The sequence below is a fragment of the Lonchura striata genome, chromosome 14 (genome assembly GCF_050655825.1).
Source record: "Lonchura striata isolate lonStrDom1 chromosome 14, ASM5065582v1, whole genome shotgun sequence".
NCBI lineage: Eukaryota > Metazoa > Chordata > Aves > Passeriformes > Estrildidae > Lonchura > Lonchura striata.
In genome coordinates this window covers 10,375,859-10,393,730 of record NC_140716.1, presented here as the reverse complement: position 1 = coordinate 10,393,730, position 17,872 = coordinate 10,375,859, and the positions used below count along the sequence as shown (strand labels likewise).

At 40.5% G+C, this 17,872-nt stretch overlaps 1 protein-coding gene across 7 annotated transcripts in view; it reads right to left on the bottom strand.

Annotated features, from left to right (window-relative positions):
* The window catches only part of APOLTP (apolipoprotein lipid transfer particle homolog), a 77,216-nt gene that overhangs the window by 1,872 nt on the left and 57,472 nt on the right, over positions 1-17,872 (bottom strand). For 3 of the 7 annotated variants that reach the window (XM_085591725.1, XM_085591723.1, XM_085591726.1), the window contains 17 exons: positions 17,499-17,639; positions 16,391-16,504; positions 15,876-16,004; positions 15,261-15,422; positions 13,455-13,619; positions 12,121-12,286; positions 10,627-10,811; positions 9,981-10,073; positions 9,500-9,704; positions 8,419-8,606; positions 7,655-7,752; positions 7,077-7,261; positions 5,821-6,023; positions 5,214-5,403; positions 4,444-4,553; positions 2,444-2,563; positions 1,935-2,074 (listed from right to left, as the gene is read on the bottom strand). In XM_085591725.1, the coding sequence (XP_085447851.1) occupies positions 1,935-2,074; positions 2,444-2,563; positions 4,444-4,553; positions 5,214-5,403; positions 5,821-6,023; positions 7,077-7,261; positions 7,655-7,752; positions 8,419-8,606; positions 9,500-9,704; positions 9,981-10,073; positions 10,627-10,811; positions 12,121-12,286; positions 13,455-13,619; positions 15,261-15,422; positions 15,876-16,004; positions 16,391-16,504; positions 17,499-17,639 (2,594 nt within the window). Of the gene's footprint in view, positions 1-1,934; positions 2,075-2,443; positions 2,564-3,041; positions 3,176-4,443; positions 4,554-5,213; positions 5,404-5,820; positions 6,024-7,076; positions 7,262-7,654; positions 7,753-8,418; positions 8,607-9,499; positions 9,705-9,980; positions 10,074-10,626; positions 10,812-12,120; positions 12,287-13,454; positions 13,841-15,260; positions 15,423-15,875; positions 16,005-16,390; positions 16,505-17,498; positions 17,640-17,872 lie in introns of those variants that run through there. The other 4 variants (XM_085591724.1, XR_014958408.1, XM_085591727.1 and 1 more) reach the window with 4 other exon arrangements.

The following is a 17,872-nucleotide window of genomic DNA, read 5'->3' as shown; positions in this document are numbered from 1 at the left end:
AATTCACATTTAGGAGGAAAAGGGCAGCATTATTTCTAGTTTATGAGGTCTGGATTCAGCTATTCAGTGGAAGATCCTTGACAAGCATGAATTTCTAAGAAATAGTGCAGAGGTAGTTTCTGCTGACAGCCACTTTCTGTTTTGCTGTCATGACTGTTGCTGGTTATCAGTTACTGTGTGTGATTAAACCAGCGATTACAGACTCTTTCATTGTGTCAAACCTGATTCTCCCTTAGTTTGGTCTGTTCAACTTCCTTCTCTTTAGAGTGTTTACATATTTAGAGACTTAACTCATGTCTTTCCTCAACCCTTCCATTTTTTCCCCAGGACTCTTCTCAACTGGTTCATGATAGAAGTAAAACATGGTGTCCAACACTGAATATATAAAATAAGCTAAATAGAGAAGAAGTATTCTGTGTCTTCAATATGTTGATTCATGTGTATGTCCCCAATGTATTTTGCTTCTTTATTAGCATGTTCTAGGTAACTGAGCTTGTGGTCCATCTTCATTTCAGTCCTTTTTCTCAGAAATGGGATAACGTAAATTAGCAGCACTAGCTGACTGCAATCATTCAGCTACCAAGCTCTTCTAAAACTTTGTTTTCAACTGAATATTTTTGTTGACTCAGATTTAACAAAATTTGTCTCTGTATTTCATATTTATATGTTGAAGATTTATGTAACTACTCTAGCTAAAAACCACTCACTGCCTCCAAGTTGCTACCCAGAAATGTCCTGATCATCCACTGCTTAGGAGCTGAGTGAAGGAACAGCTCGGGCAGATACTGACACGCAATGTTGTTTCAGTGTGTGGGAGTGTGATGTGATGCACTTACAGACACAGCGAGTGTTCTTTTTCTAGGTTTTTATTTTGTGGCCAACAAACCCATCTGCAAATACTATTCCCTTCCTTAATGGGTAAGAAATCAAGTAATAATTGTAAATTTTTCAAGGCATACACAAATGGGTTTGTAGTTGTTTGCCAAATCAGTCCTTCAAGATAATAGTGAGTTTACAAATGCAAATAAATAATGTTCTAATACATATATTAAAAACCCCACACTCTTCATTACTAAACCTTAGCAAAGCATGGAGCATAAAAGGAATAAACCCAAGTGCTTCATTTCAAGCAAAAGCATAATGAGCTCTTCTGTGTGATTCTGCCATGTATTTGGTGTAAATGTTTCCATTGCAATCTTGTAAAAATGCAGTGAGTTACTACTTGGGCAAGAGTATCAATAATGGAAGTCCAGTTAGCAGCACATGGGGCTCCAGCCACTCTTGGAGCACACAAATTGGCACAATAACCACAGAAGTGGGAAAGGATTGTAATTATAAAAAATTCAAACAAGTGCTACTGCTCTATTCAGGCTTTTCATCTTCCTTGGCTGTATTCCAAGAATCCACTTAACAATGCAATCTGGATGACAGCTGCATTAAAACACAAGTATTGGTAATCTGGATATTCTAGGTTGAAAAGATAGATAAATTTCATTTTTGGATACTTAAAAATACAAAAATAAGTCTTGAGTATTTTGTGTCTGTATATGTATTGTTAATATGAATCCAAATGCAGTATTAAGACCAAAAAAAGATGGAACCAGAAATAGTATCCAAGAGGAGGAACTCCTGGGGACATTACACAGTATTCTGCAGGTATCCTTCTGCCTCTGTTACACAGCACATTAGGACAAAATAAGAAAGGCAGTAGAGAGTGGGCAGTGGGTGGGCTCTGGTGAGCTCACGAGTGGACAGCAGGAAGGGGAGGTAGCCAAGAGGGAAGAAGAGCATTTCTGGGAATAGGATCAGTTTTGCTCATGGCCACAGTCAGATTCCTTTAGTTTTATTTTCTCATGTGTTCTTGCATTACAGACATGTAAGTACTGGAGCAAAGCAGTCAGAATATTCAGGGTGGTAAAAGAAATGAAACTTACCACTGTGGAGGGATTTCCACAGGGACAAAATTCCGGTTGCACAAATGAACAAAAGCTGCTGCTAAGCTGCAGGCAGCCCCCAAGGCTGGGGAGTCACAGGTGTCCTGTGTACACATGGTGTAGAATGGCTCAGGCTCCACCTGGGTACAAAGGGAGGTGTTAGGGGCAACCTGCAGGTAAATCCAGAGGTTCGGGTTGTGTCCCCTCCCCCCTGCCTGGTTAGGACCATTCATAATCCTTTATTCCCTTCATAACAGTGAGGAGGTTATTTCTGTTTCCAAATTCTAGACCTGTATCCTAAAGAGCAGTTATGCCACTACTCTGTCAATTCAAAAACCTACATTTATATTTAGGGTGATAAAACCACCTTCTTTTCTGCCTGGATTGCTGTTTTGCTTACTTCTACAGTTTTCTGCAATTAAACTTCTACATCCTTGCAATGGTTATGTGATCTCCTTGGAAGTATGACACATAATTAAGACAGTGCTTCTGGCTGAAGTTCTACTTACAACTTTGAAGCAGTTCCTAAGAAGTGAATGTGGTTCTTCAAAGAACACTTTACAGATGTTTTGCTTAGCTGTAATTGGGCATGGCTTCTCTTTCTTCTGTATGAGACTGCACTTATTCACCTGGGAAAACAAAATTACTTAAGTTGGTGTATTTGGGGTTTTTTTTGCATACATCAGAGTAGGATGAGTTCTTCAGATTTTCAATGTGCACTGGTTTGAAGGATGATATGGACAGCTCAGTACCCTGTTCTAATGTTTATTGTTCATTAATATTGAGAGGCACCTCACAGATTAGCTATTGTTTCCTTTTGCTATTGATTCCGTTATTCACTGAAGTATTTTGGTGTGTAGTTGCTGACATAGCAGGTAGTTGGCTAGTTCTCTTTAATATAGATCTGACAGGTCAAAGTTGTGCTTTTACTAGATCATTCTCATGGAGAAAAAAAACTTCATACTCTTGCTGGATTATCCATAGGTAAAGGTGGCTTTAAAAAAAAAAGAACAACAAAACCACATCACCAAGAAGTTCTTCAAGCAAGTGTAAATTGTAGTTATTTTACTTACTAAGGAAAATGAGCTGGCAGTTTACTCTGTGCTAACCCTCATCCTGCAGGAGTCAGACACTCAGTCCCTTCCTGTTGTGCAGCTTTGGCCTTGTGATGGTGGAGCTTTGCTGACGTCCTTTGCAAGGTCAGTGCATGACAAAGGCTGTGATAAAGCTCTGGGAACAAGCTGCAGTCAGAGTTCACAGTTCAGTGTGAGCCCTTCCAAGCAATAGTGCAAGTGCAGCCATTCTGGCCCTGAAGAAGGGCACCCTGGACTCCCCTGCTTCTGTATGACACTAAGTTTCTTATATATTGCTTTTAATTGATTCTTTGTTCAATGTCTCTCGGGAGTTTTTCATTTTTATAAGTATATTAGAAGTTAATATTTGTAGCAATTAAGAAAATTGTGCCTATGGTCAGTCATATTGGGATCCTGCCCCATTATTAACATAAACATAGGCTGCAAGCTCATAAACTGTATCTCTGCAACAGCAAGAAGTACCAGATACTTGAAGCAATTCTCTCTTTTACAGTAAAGTACTGACATAAAGCTGGAAATGAGATTTCTGTTCCCAGACATCTTCTGTGAGACAGGATAAATGGAAGAGTCACAAAATCTTTGTGGTAATAAGATGCTGGTTCCTTTTCTTTTTGGTAGTAGATTCTTAAAATTATACTTAGAGGATCCTGTCAACATGGCTTGAGAGCATGTTAAGGTTACTTTTCTTGCTTGGTTGCATTCACAAATGGTTCTGTACAGCTGTGAGTTTGTGTATTCAGATTATTTGCAGCTGATACAGAGTACTTTAATTAAGCAGAGGTATAATGTTTCTGGTATAAAACTGTTACAACATTTATTTATGATAGTTATAGGAGTCTTTCTGTGCAAGTCAGTAACTGACAGCAGCAGTTAACCTTCCAAAAAGATCTGAATACTTAGTGGTGTAGGGATGGAGAACAAATTCGCTAGTTACAAGTATCTGAACTTTTGTTTATTGATAATTTTATTTGTTCTTTATGCTTTACATCTTAAGAGGCTCAACGGACCTAGCTAGAACTAACAGCTCTAAAGAAAACTTCAGACTGCAACCTGAGTGATGAACATAACAGATTTGGCCCAGACCTAGTAGCACCTGTCCCTGCATTCCAGGAAAAGGTGCTCTAAGGAGGAAAACATCAAAGAAACTTAGTTTCAATATCAGTTTATTCTAAAATCAGCAACAGCCACCTCTATGTTTTACCTTACCACCAAGCCAAAAATATTCAATGCTATTAATAGGGAATTCTTGAACAGTTTTTAGCAAATACGTGCAGCCTTTTCCCTGGTTAGACATAGCAAAACAATCCAGTGTGCTGCTGTTTCCACTATTGAACTTTAGTTCTTCTAAGCCACCCAGTGTGTCAGACAGTGCCCTCTGTCAGCACCCTGCACACAGGAGCCCCTCAGCTCATTACCTGCCAGCTCTGTGTGAACTCTTTCATGTTGTCAGTGAAAGAACCATTAGGCACCATCCATTCGTTTCCAGCTTCATTATCATTGGTACCAAAAAGACCAGCTGAAACACCTGGGAGGAAATTGAAATGGAGTGAAATAGGAATTGTCAGGAGTAGGTGCAGGAATATTGCAGCAACTGTCTCTGGGCTCTGTCCAAAGATTATTCTGTCCAGCAGAGTTCAGCTCTGTTGTGGAAGAGGGGAAGCTGCCCAACCTTCATTGCCACCTCACATCTCAGCTGGTCATGGGCTTCTGAGCACATCACGGCATCAGATCCATTCTCTGCTAATCTTTGGGGGTGACTTTTAGAACAGTGTGGGGTATGTGGATGGTACATGAATGCATTCCAAGTATACAAAAAACTCAGTGAGATTTTGGGCCTCCCTCTAGAGTTGTCTTGCAGGTCTGAGAAGCTAAGCCTGCTCTAGAGCAGATTCTCAACCAGATTTTGGGTCTGGGCTGACTGCAGTATCGCTGCCTCTGATTTTTGTCTGCTTTATAGCATTGAATCACTAGGAACCCATAACTTGCTCTTCTCCCTGGAACACTGCATTCCATGCTCTAGTTGGCTGTTTCTGGGAATGTCTAGGGCCATTTCCAGGGTGTCTACAAATGAAGAGGGAGGAAAAAAACTGAAAGCACAGATGCTGGTATTACCAGTAATACAGATAATTCAGAGAGATAGGAAAAATGACTAACAGCTGACAACAGCTGTATAACTGGCACTCACCATGGTGCCACCCAGCCAGAGTGACAGTACAGACATCATACTGAAAGTCACAAGAGACAGAAACTCCTTTCTGATCAGATACTTCTATTTTGTTGGTTCCTTGCCTCGAATTCATGGTACTGTTTTCAAGGGATTGATCCAGGACTTGGCAGTTCTCTTCCGTAAAGGAGAAGTTATACATCTTGGATATCTGTTTTAAAATGAAAATGCAGTTTCAAACCTGTCCTAGTGAAAGTTCAATCACAGGAAAGCACAGTGGATTTGCAAGTGCAATGAGGCCAACTTAGCTCAGAATTAAGGGACTAAGAACAGGGTTGTGTTAAACTTCTGAAAGAGCAAAAAGCACAAAGTCTCCCTCTCAGTGCCATTCTCTTAGACCATGAAGATAGTTGAAAAGTTTCTGTCTTATACAGAGAACAAAGAGGCAAGCCCTTGAGTTAAACTGGTTTTGTTTCAGAGAGAGATTTTCTTTGTTACTTACTTTAAAGCCATTGCCTGAGAGTACTTCTGATCTATGTTTTGAGCATTAAAAGTTTTAAAACTTTTATTTGTAAGTCAAAGAAAATTTTTGCCAAAAAATAAAAAATGTTTTACTTGATCTTCCTACCTTTAGTCGTGGGTAGATGGTGATCACACTCTGATTAATCTCCACATACAGTGATCTTGAGTTCCTGGTTTCTTCATTTAGTATTACAGTGAAAGCACTGTGAACAAAATCCTTGGCAAGAAGTACACTGCACTTAGATGCCAAATCATACATTTTTCCATCAAAAGTCACAAGATGCTTGGTCCCCACTAACATAGCATGATCTGGAGAATGGTATTTCAGAAGAAACATCAGTGAGTTTTCCACAGAGCAGTAAATGCTGCACATACTGCAACACACAGAGCTCTTTGCTGTCATACTCTTAAAATAATTTCTCAATTTATTATTACAGTGACATTACTAAACTTACATTTTAATTAGTTACACTGTAGTTGCTGTGCAACCAAACTTCTCAGAAACAAAATAATTTAATTATTTATTTTTTGTTATAAATTTACCTGAGTTCTATAAAACTTTGATACACTTGAACTGGGATTTAGAGCTCATCTTGATTTGTCATTGTACTCCTTGACAGTCATATTCATAAACACACACACATTATACATTCTTATGCAGAAAACACAAGAATATTAATTCTCAAAAATTGTCTCCAAAAATGACCCTTCCAAATCTGTGAATCAAACAGCTGCAATCCAGGAAACCCTGCTGATAGATGACTCGGATCATTGGGTCACTAGGAGCTACTTTCACAGCCCTTTGTGTACTGGGAGGAAACCATTAAAAAGGGTTTTCTGGAAAAGCCTTTCTCTCTAAGGGACAGTTGGGACGGTTAGTGCATTCCTTTAGCATTTAGCAACACTTTTACAGGCAGTACTGTTGCTGAAGTTTTGGTAGGGCTGAGCTTGCTCATCCTAGAGGCAGCAGAAGTGAAGTCACCAGTTTCCAAGCCTGTGTGCCAGGACAGAGAGCCAGCAGGTGAGACTCACAGTGAACCATAGTATTAGCTCACAAGAGCATACGTGTAAGGCAGATAAATACCACCTGCTGTTTCTTGTCTCAAGAGTAGGAAGTGTAAAATATTACAAAATTTGCATGAATATTAAGTAGAGCAGTGTTACTGCATGTCAGCTTTGCCCAGAGTGTTGATCTTACACCATCACTGTCTTACAAGAGAGACTATATATAAGTTAATGGGAAAACTATTAATTAGCAACCATCTCTATGTAAACTCCTATTCCAGATACAATTTTTAAAATACAGTACTAAGTGGAAACAGACCCAGGTACAAAACCAAGCAGCACTTTGAAAGGGCTTACATTCAAAGGGGCTCTCCATCATCCTCCGTTTGATTCTGTAGTACTCTGCAAGTACGTTGAGATTGTAGAGGTCTTGCAGAGGCCTCATTAGTTTTTCTCCAATGAGGTAAGTGGTAACATTTGCCAGCTGCAGGGACAGGTCTGCTTTAGGTGGTACTGGCAACTTTCCTGCCACCGAGCAGTTCCTGTAAAATACAAAGAGAACACACCCCTTATCTGCTGAACTGATGAAATGCTGTTGGTTTATTATTAGAAATGTTGAAGTGAAATATTCATAAGAACTGTAGTCTGGTTAGAACAGCAAAACACAATCCTACTCCGGCCAAGAGCTGCACTTTCCCAGGTCACCTCAGGCCAGTTATCAGTCACTGATACCCTGTTTGCTGCCCAGTAGCTCCTTTCAAACACAGTTGGTCTGGCAGCCAACAGAAATAAACATTAGGATGTGATGTGACCAAGCAAAGAGTGGTTGGGTGGCTGTCCAGAACCCTGAGCTGCACACTGACAGGAAGAATAACTATGCACATATCCTTTTAGAACACTGCCCAGAGCAGAGATCCTGCAAAAACACCATTTACCTGGGTGAAAAACTGTACAGGTTCAGCAAGGGCTTCCGGATCTTGCTCACAGCTCTAGAAAACCTGGCTTCTGCCCACCTGAGCACCTGCTGTGTAGCCTGTTGAAGAGTCACAGATTATAAAAGCAATTTCAGTATGGCTTCAGGGCAGGGTCAGTACTTGCAAATGAGTTTTAAATCAAGAAATGCAAAATACCATTTCAGTGTCTCTTGCATTTGTCTCCTGCCTGACAGTGTCTTGTTACATAGAGGTTAATAATATCCAGAGGACAGACTCCAGTCACAACAGAAATGGAAATACAGTCTTCCTAAATAACATGACTTAAAGTGTAGCAATGTTTCACTAAGTTGATGTGCTTCCATAGCTTAGAAAGGACTTGTATATTCAATAATATAAATTAGCCTCATTATATATTTTTTATGCTTTTCATTTCAACTAGAAGAGCCCAGATGCATTTGTACACTGTTTATTGAAATGACAATTTCTCCTCTCTTTGCAAGAAAAGTAAAAGCTACATGAATGACAGATTACTGCTGCTGTGATTCCAACCAGAATTAGTAGAACAACCTTTCCTCTAGCCGTAACTCTTTCAAAGCAGGACAAATATTGCAAGAACAGTAAATCAGCTGTGCACAAGCTTATTATGTGGAAAGAACTATTTCCATAAACAAAAATTGTTAATTATTTTTGTGTATCCATAGTTCAAAGCTAAGACTTAAATTTGTAGGCCTTGAATTAGAAATGGAGAACTGACTTATACCTACCATATCCAAGCCTGCTTTCACAACCTTTAATGCCATCTGAATTGGTTCCATTAGCCACACATCTTTTACAATCTTGGGTAAGAAAGCCTGGATTTTCTTCATGTGCTCTTCTGTCTTCTCTTTCCAGACTTCATCCAGTGGCTTCAAGGTTACATCATAGTAGGCGTCTTTCAAAGTTGCTAATGGCTCTGAAGCAAACACATTAATGTGACAAACCATAGCTGGTTTGGTACAAGCAGCTCTTTGCTTGTTTGTTTGCACCCAACTTCCAGCATAAGTGAAGGGGGAGCACAGAAAAGTGGAAGAGGCAGCTGTGTTTGCATGGCAGTCAGGCACATTGCAGAGCTGTGAACTGAAAGAGCCGTTCAGCTCTGGCCCTTACCCCCTATAAATGCATTGCTGCTGTCCAAAAGGAGTGTAAGGGATGCTTTGCAATGTGAACCCATCGGAGCTGTCCTGCACAGGCTGCTCTTGCTGAGCAACAGGACAGTTTGGCCACAGCTGATACCAAACAAATTCAACTTTTGAGAGGGAAGAGCCTAGAGCTAAGTGGCCCTGAGTGAGGTTTTGCCCCTTTGAGAACTGAAGGTTTTCACAGCTAATTCCAGCTGACCACATTTCTCAACAGTTTCAGTATGGGCCACAGTCCAGCTGAACAGTGAATTAGTGGCTACTGGATAGGCTTGGAAAAAACAGATCAAGTGAAATCCAATAAGTACAAGCATTAAAAACTCAAGGAGGGATGTGAACAGCCCTTTGGGAGGAAAGGCTTGCCAGAGAACTGTTAGCAGAAATACTTCAGCTTAGGAATTAAGGACTCTTCTCATCCAATTGAACCCAACCTCTTGTGATGGAGAAAAGGCCTCACCACTGATTTCATTAGAAAAGTGCTCACAGAGAGCCTTCTTAGAGCTTATTGCATCAAGGCCCCACTCTATACACTAAGAGCTAAGGTCAGCACTTCTTGCTAGATCAAAATAGAAACTTTTGTGTTGTTCAGTATGTTTTATAGTTTACAGTGAAGTTTGGTTTGCCCTGCACTGACATTGTCCCTCTTCTTGTTTTGCACCATTTTGCTTACTTTGTAATTCATTCTGCATTTGCTGGACAACATCTTGAATTTTCTCCAAGTAAAGTGGGATCCTGCTTCTCAGAATGTGCTCAATTCCACTTTGCTTCCACACCTGGGTGACAGCTGTAACCCCACTTTGCAGGAATCCTGCTGCCCTTTGCAAGGCTATTGAAGGCCACCCAGCTGCTTCAGACAGGAAACCAACATGCTGCACCTACAGTGGTTCCAAAAAAGAAGCAATTTCAAAACACACAGTGATCTCAAGCAAAGCTTTGACTTCACTCAGAAGCAATTCTGACTCCGCAGTGTTGGTGCAGAGACACACAATCTCCACCATTAAACAAGTTTCTTGTTTCTTACACAGGTGAGCACAGGAGTAATCACTGCAATGCTTGAGCATAACAAAACAGCAGCAGGCAGTATAATGATGTTTAACTAACACTGCATGAACACTTCATGATGTTTTCACACATCATGTACAGATACTTACTGATCTCCTGAATCTCCACAGGTATCCATCAAACTTCTTTATCTTCTCAGTCAGTGTGGCTTTCAAAAGGCTCCCAATTTCATTAAGTTTGTTCTGTGAGAAGATTGTTAAAACCTTGAATTCATTACTTAAAATTGCTTGTGTTGAATCCAAATAATTCAAAGTTTGTACTAGTTTAAAGGCCGGCAAACACCCACAGTGGCCTCACATTTCTTAGGGGAAACTACTTCTACATTATTAAATGGATTGACAAAGGAACAGAAAAGTCAAACGATAAAAAGCCTTCCCCAAGTAGAGAGTATGTGAAACCCTACTAAAAGTGAAAGCACTTTCAGGATTCTAATTATTAGTTTTATAACCAATAGGCTGAAGAGTTACTGCTGCTCTCATTTTATTTACTTGCCCTCCTGAGAGGATCCACCCTTTAGAAGAGGGTCCTGTATTCTCTATCTCTAGGCATGGCTGAATTTCTTAATTCTCACCGTGGTAACTTCTCACATCAACATGAAAATAACTAAAATATTGCATAATTTTGCCTGGTTATTCACCAAATTTGCCTACATGGAAGGTGCTCCATCAAAATCACAAAATCAAATAATATTCTAGGAAAATAACGCTGCAGTTAACAGCCACTCAAGGGTCTCACCTCAGCCTTAAGAACTGGATCCGCACATCCATGCGCCAGAAAACTCAAACTTCCATTAGCAGCTGCTAGAGTTACTTGTCCCACGTTTTCCTGCCTTTTACCATTTAAGCTGAAATAGGTGTTAATGGCAGCCATGTGTTTCCCATCAGAACAAGCACTGACTTCCATTCCTTCTTCCAAATCCCCTTCAGGAATGAAAAGAGAGCCTTCATTTACAGGAATAACATAGACAGACATTGTTTCAAAGCCAGCTTTTAATTACTTAGGTGATCAATCAGAGCTTGAGTGTGTTAGGTGTGGAGGAAAAAAAACAAAAGAGATAAAAAAGAGACAATTAGATCAGTGTCAGGATTTTATCTCTTTTTGTGTGGCTTGTTAATGAATTACATATACAGATTTCCTACTGCCAAGGAAGCAATGGATTGATGTAAATCTGAATCTCTTGGTCATACTGGTTTACAGGCCTTTTTTTCTACTTCAGTCCTCACTGTCCCTTGTTGCAGATGTTTCAAAAGTGCTCAGCCCTTAAATGAAAGCCTGTCAGTTCCACCCACCACACACGAGTTGTTTCTACAGAAGCACTGATGAGCATAAACAAGTGGTTGCCAAGGTGCATACAGAATCTGGGTTGAGAGAGCTGAGTTGAATAATTTGTACAATCTTCTGACTTCAGTGATTCACAAAAAAATGGCCCTAATTTCAAAAACACCACAGCACATACAGGTGAGGACACGAACCTGAGAGAAACTCCCATGCAGAAGTGTGGAATAGCAAATCCACAAGTGAAACAAGGGCTGGGATTGTCAGCAACATGAGTTTGAGACAACTGGGATACCACCAAATCGATTTGGTTTCCACCCAAATCTGTAGCTGAAATGTGGATGAGCCCCACCTCTTGCAGATCATTTCACCTCACTTTACTCATCTAGATTTTAGGCATAACTTGAAACAATGGCCTTTTTCCCCTCTTGATGCCAGTCAGAGCTGACTGCTGTGAGACAATCCCCTGCAGGCAGTGATTGCATACATCCTAGTTCATACAGCTGTTCCAGCATGTGGTACAGTCAGTCTCTGGAGGTGCCTCTCTCATTTCCTTTATTGAATTTGGAATGCAATGATTATCTTAAACAAGATAACCATTGCATTCCAAACAAGGCACAAAACTTTAAGATGGTTAAATCAAGAGGAAATTATTCCTATCTTTTGTTACCATCAATTGTAATAATACAAAAATGTGTCCCAAACTGAGCTTTGTAACAAATTTTAAACTTCAGCTTTTCTTTATCTGATGAAAGACCATAGCCTGAATGAAATGAGCTAGCTCAGTGCTATAGACACAACTTTCTTCCTGTCTCTTCATAGCAATGACCCTGGGAGTTGCAGAATAGCTCCAGTTGGAAAGGACCCATAAGGATCAAGTCCAGCTCCCTCGTCTTTGCAGGATGACCTAAAACTAAGTCCCATGGCTGAGAGCATGGTCAGTGAGATACCTACCTTGCAGATACCCCATGTAGTACTGAAAACACTCCTTTCCTTTGGAAGCAGCTACTTTTACTTTCTGTTTCTGATCAATAATCCCCTCCACCAGGATTTGGCTCTGGACAGATGAGGAAGCAGCAGTTCCTGTCAGGCCTAGCCAAATATCTTCAAAGGCTCTTAACTGCAGCCATAAAGGAAAAACATTTATTCAAAGTCACCACACAGAATTAATTCAGAGATGGTGCTCAAATATCAGTGCTTCCCACAAAAGGATAAGTGGTGAGGGAAATGTTTCCCAATGCTTGCGTGTAACTATGCGGGAGTTACACTTAAGAGAGGCACAAACATCAGAGTGATTGGCCCAGGAGCTGAATGACTGGATAGCACGAGACTTGTGGACAAAATTTTAATGGAAGAAATGAAAGAAACATAATGTCCCAATCAGTTCTCTGAGAAGCTGCTGATTTGTGCCATTTATTCCAAAACACAGAATGAAGCAAGCTCATGCAGAGCAGCTGATACTCATTTCATCTCCCTCCTCTCTAAAGAGAGAAGAATGGAAAAATAATTTAGTATTTGTTATCGATTAAATCATCATTATAATTTTGTTAAGGGATTATCTATTCTCTCAGTTAGTACCTGACTACCTACATCCCTACTAATGAAGCATTTGGATGGTGCCAACCCTGTTAGTTTTTTGCCTCACTTTGTTGCCTCCATCTGCCTCTCCACCATTTTAATTTCACAGGAAATTAAAGCAAATGCAAAACAGGGGGGAGGGGAGAGAAAAAGGAAGAGTTTTGTCTCCGAATGAGCATCATATGAGCTGTTTTGTGCCTTTGTTATTTCTTTTCTTTTTTTCGGTTTTGGTTGGTTTTTTATTTGGTTGTTGGTTTTTTTTTTTTTTTTTTGGGGGGGGGGGGGGTTTGGGATTTTTTTGCCAATTCTTTTTTCTGGCAAATTATGCTTTGTGTAAGCATTGTATTTTGTTTCGCTCTTTCTTCTGATGAACTGAAAACCCCCTACCTCACACAAAATGGCAGTCATGCTGAAGGGGAGTTAGCACACAGCCTCTTTTTTTTTGATTGATACGCTCCACTAGAAACACACTTGCTTTATTTGTGACAGCTCTACAGAGAACTAATGTTGGTGCCTTCCTTTGTCTGTCAGTCACACTGCATGGACACTGCCTAACTGCTCCTTTGGAGACAGCACTACAGAAGCCTGGAGGGTTTTATGTTGCCTGCTGTTCTATAGTCACTGCCTGTGCCTGATCCATTTGGGAAATAGGTGGCAGCAGCCCTTTCAAAACCAAACCCCAGTGCCAGTAAAATAAAATAAAAACTCACTTCAATTTCCAGAGAATAGTTCTTCACATCAGCAGTACTCTGATTCTTTATGGATATTCCAATCAACCCCTCATCCCTCCCATGATCAGCAAGGTGGAATCTGCCCTCTGACTGCAAAATGATGTCATCTTTGTTGAGCTGGTGCTTTCCAGATAAAACAATTACCTAAGTATGCACAAAAAAGGTGTTCAAGCTTCCAAATTCTTCCAAAAAAATGGGCTCTGCTTTGAATAGTAAGACGTTGTACAGTGGCAGCATTCTCATGAAATTACACCACAAACAACTTGTAGTTTCAGAAACCAGCACATCTTCCGGCTCCTCACAGCACAGTCTTCATTACATCTTCAGTTTCTGTGCTCTGACAAAGCATGTTCAGTGATTACACCCTAAGACCAGAGGAACACCTGTAGAGAACTATATTTTGCTAAAATGTCCAGTGTTTTTTGCTCCTACACTTCTCAGCTACTCTAGCCAAACATTTTGATAAACTTGGGGATACATGGGAGGTCAGGTGAATACTGTCCTGGTTTCAACTAGGATAGAGTTAATTTCTTCTCAATAGCTGGTACAGTTTGGGATTTGGAATGGGAATGGGGCTGGTTACACACTGATGTTTTGGTTTTGTTCAGTTGTTTATCCTAAATCAAGGACTTTTTTTGTGTGTGTGTGTCTCTCCTGCTCTGCCAGTGAGGAGGTGAACAAAAGCCCACCTGGGACAGATGCCCCAACATGGCCAAAGGGATTTTTCATACCACAGAATATCATGTCCAGTCCATAAACTGGGGGGAGTTACCTAGAAGGGGCAAATCTGGGTTTGAAAGAGGGAGTCTGACATTGGGCAGGGGGTGATGGAGCAGTCATATTGTGCATCACTTTGTTTCATTTTTTTCCTTTTCACTATTAGTAGTAGTATAACTATTGTTATTGTATTTTATTTTGTTTTGAATTACTAAATTGTTCTTATCTCAACATACAAGTTTTACTTTTGATTGCCCTCCCCATTCCAGGAGGAGAGGGTAGGGAGAGAGGGGGTTGAATGAGTGGCTGTGGTGCTTAATTTCCAGTTGGGCTTAAACCTTAGAAGGGAATGATCCAAAAATACAGAGGTGCCTGCTTTTGGAGTGACATGCATATACATCCTTTGCATTATAAATAGGTTCTATCCCACCTTGGCCTGGGAAAAAGTTTTCCTGTTGCTAACAGAGCATAAGCTGCTCTGACATAAATAAGGAAACCAAGATGTGTTTCAGCCACTGGAAACTGGAGAGAGACATTTATTACAGGTTCCAAGTTCTGTGTTTGTGAGTCTACAGGCAACTCTGAGGACCAGCATGCGCCTAAGGAAGACCATAGGTGGGCTTTCAGTTTATGTATGTAATAGATAAATAAGGTTACATTACGGTTCAAAAATCCATCAGAGCAGCAGAGCAATCATATAAACCAGCAAACGTTTCCCCACAGGGGAACAAAAGCACTTTTACTTGTCTCTAGTCTCCTTTTTGATCACTTAATGAGCCTGTTTTGGTATTCTCCAGAAACATGAAATTAAGATACCTCTGAAAGAGGAACAGTAAAGAAAGAACATGGAGGAAGTGAGAATATTTACAACCATAAAAGGACTATAGAATACACTATAGTAGCAAACAGGACCTTTCTGCTTCAGTCCATCAAATGACACTGTTTATTTATTTAAGCTACAGAAGTATGGTTAGTCTTCTGAAGAGTTGCAGCTGAGGAAAATTAAGTCTCCAAATGATTAATTACATTTAAACTGAAGTAGGTTCCGTGTGTTTATGTCAGACTTACGTTTGGAAGGTCACAGAACTGAAAGCTCGTATAGTAATCCAGGCAAGAGTAGTAGTTTGTTTCTATTTTACCCAGAATTTGCTGTTTGGCACATGGGGTCAGGAAAATATTTTCCAGAACAGCTTCTAACTGAAACTTATCAGGATACAAGAGCTGATTTCTCTGCAATGAACCAAGAAAACAAAAGATGACAGCAAGATCTTAGACACTCCTTGGAGCCCATTCATCCCATCCCTGGGCTGGCTTTTGTTATTTCAGTAGCTTCAGGATTTTCAAGTAACATTTCCAAAACATTACATTTCCATTTGACAATGTTTTGGCTTATCAGCCTTGTTACCGGTCCCCATCCTACAAGTTTTGCAAATTTAGGGCACAGGTGAGGCCTCCAGTTTGTAAGAACCCTTTCTTTCTTAACTATGCTCCATTTAGCTTTCTTTCTGTGTAGAGAAAAACGTAAAAGGTCGTGTGAAATAATGATATTTCACAAAAAAACAGTGCTCTGTAGAAGCTTTCTTAAAATCCACACAACATTACATCTAAAACCAAAATATTTCATCTACTGAGAACAGCTTCCATAAAAATGGCAAGTCAACAGATACAACTGCCTTCTCTTACCTCATATGTAAAATTGTGTTTGAATTTTTTGTCATCCCAGTTCAGATCTAGGTATTCATTAAACAATGTTGGTCTTTGCTCTAGAGACCCACATGCATGCAGGTGTTCCATGCTTAACATTCTCTGAAGCTGGGAAAGTGGAAAAAATTGACACATATAAGTAATTTTTTAAAAAGTGTTCAGTATATCCTCAGGCAGTAGGTTTCCTGGGCAAAACCACACCCTGTGAGAATCCCTGGATGGTCTGTACCCATGAAACCCTGCTTCAGTCTCTCCCAAGAAACCTAAGGGGCTGACAGCTCTGCCCTGAGGGAAAGCTGCAGCCAAGTACAACCATGTCTGGCAATATGAAACTGAATTTTTCACAACATTTATTTTTTCTTTCTCTGAGACATAAAAAGGTTGACTTCAAGGCTTTCATATGGTAACAAGTACAGAAAAAAAAATCATTCAGTGAGGATCAAACACAGAAATTCAGCTACACTTATCCCTTCCAAGGGATACAAGACTCATACCTGGCCTGCAGACAGTGTCACACAGCCAACCCAGGCAGTGATGTCCATCTTGGATTTATCCTCCAGCCCCAGCCAGAGGTGAGCAGGCTGCCCAGCATTCCCTGAGACCTGAAGCTGAAAGCAGAGAAGGATTTGTCCAGCAGCAAGACTAGAACCAGCAGAATGTCCCCATCCAGTGGAGTAAAACAGAGCCACTGTGAAAGCTGCCACAGATCCATGTTCAAACTCTATGGAACTCAGTGGTCTGGAAACTCCAGGCCTGGGACAAACCCAGGGAAGCTGCACTTCTACAACCAAGGCCATGGAAGGCTTTTGTCACCCTCTCTGGAAGCTCCCTGGGGTCTGTCATGCAAAGCAACTAATGGCACAACTGCAATAATGACCCTACAAGAGAATTTATTCCTCTGAATATGATTCTGGAACCATACTGAGTATTGTGCAACCCCCCCTGAGCCCCAGAGGGCTTCAGATGAACAAACACAGCACAGCTGGCACAGCTGATTGCTGAAAGTCTTCAGCCTCAGCAGCTGCAGTGTCCTGACCCACACAGTGCAGTGTCAGACAGAAATTATACCGTAGTATTTGATCTGGAGGGATTATTTGTGGAGTTCCTCCTCCTTTTTCCCCCTTTTATATATGCTTTATATTTCAAAACTATAGTTTAAAGCCTTTCTAGTTTTGCACATTTTCACATTTGTGTTGCAATTTCCTATACAGTATAAAAATTTACATTTTCTTCACAGGGGTATCAAAGGGTTTATGTTTGCTTTTATCGTGGGGTTGGGGTTTTTTTGTTTGTTTTTCTTATGTGTGCAGACTAGGAGTTTGTTCATTGCTTTAAGGACAAAATTTGCCTCATTTTCATTGCTTGTCAGGTTCCTGGGCATTTCTGGGTTCCTCCTATCCAGAATGGGTCATTACTAAAAGTGCAAGGTTGTTGGCTAGGAAACAGTGCTGGTGATTTGGACACAAGGAGATAACAGCGCTTAGTGCTCTTTACATTTTTCAAGATGATTTCTGGTTCTGCAGTTCTCATGGACAAAAGGCACACTCACAGTAAATGCAGTATCACAGCTGTGTGTTTTGCAGCCCAGCCTCATGATCTCACCTGCTGGTTGTACTTTCTGCCCCTTCTTTCTGACAGGGAATGCACCTCCAGTTGCTTCAGAGTGTAATTAAAGGGGTGGGCAACAGTGGCTCTGTAGCTTGTCCGGTGTCTTCCAATCTTCAGAGAAGATGACACTGATATCTGATCCATATCAACAGATGGAAAAGGAACTTGTGAAATAAAACACCTCTCACATACTGATCTTAAACATGCACCCAGTAAGAGTTCCCTGTACCTTGACCTCAAATGAATTATGTGCACAATAAAGTCCTTTCTGAAGAAGCAGGACAAATTAATAGTAAAATTAGGATAATTTTTGCTGCTTGAATTCCCTGCATAGAACAGCTCAAAGCAGAACTGCTCTCTGTATTTTA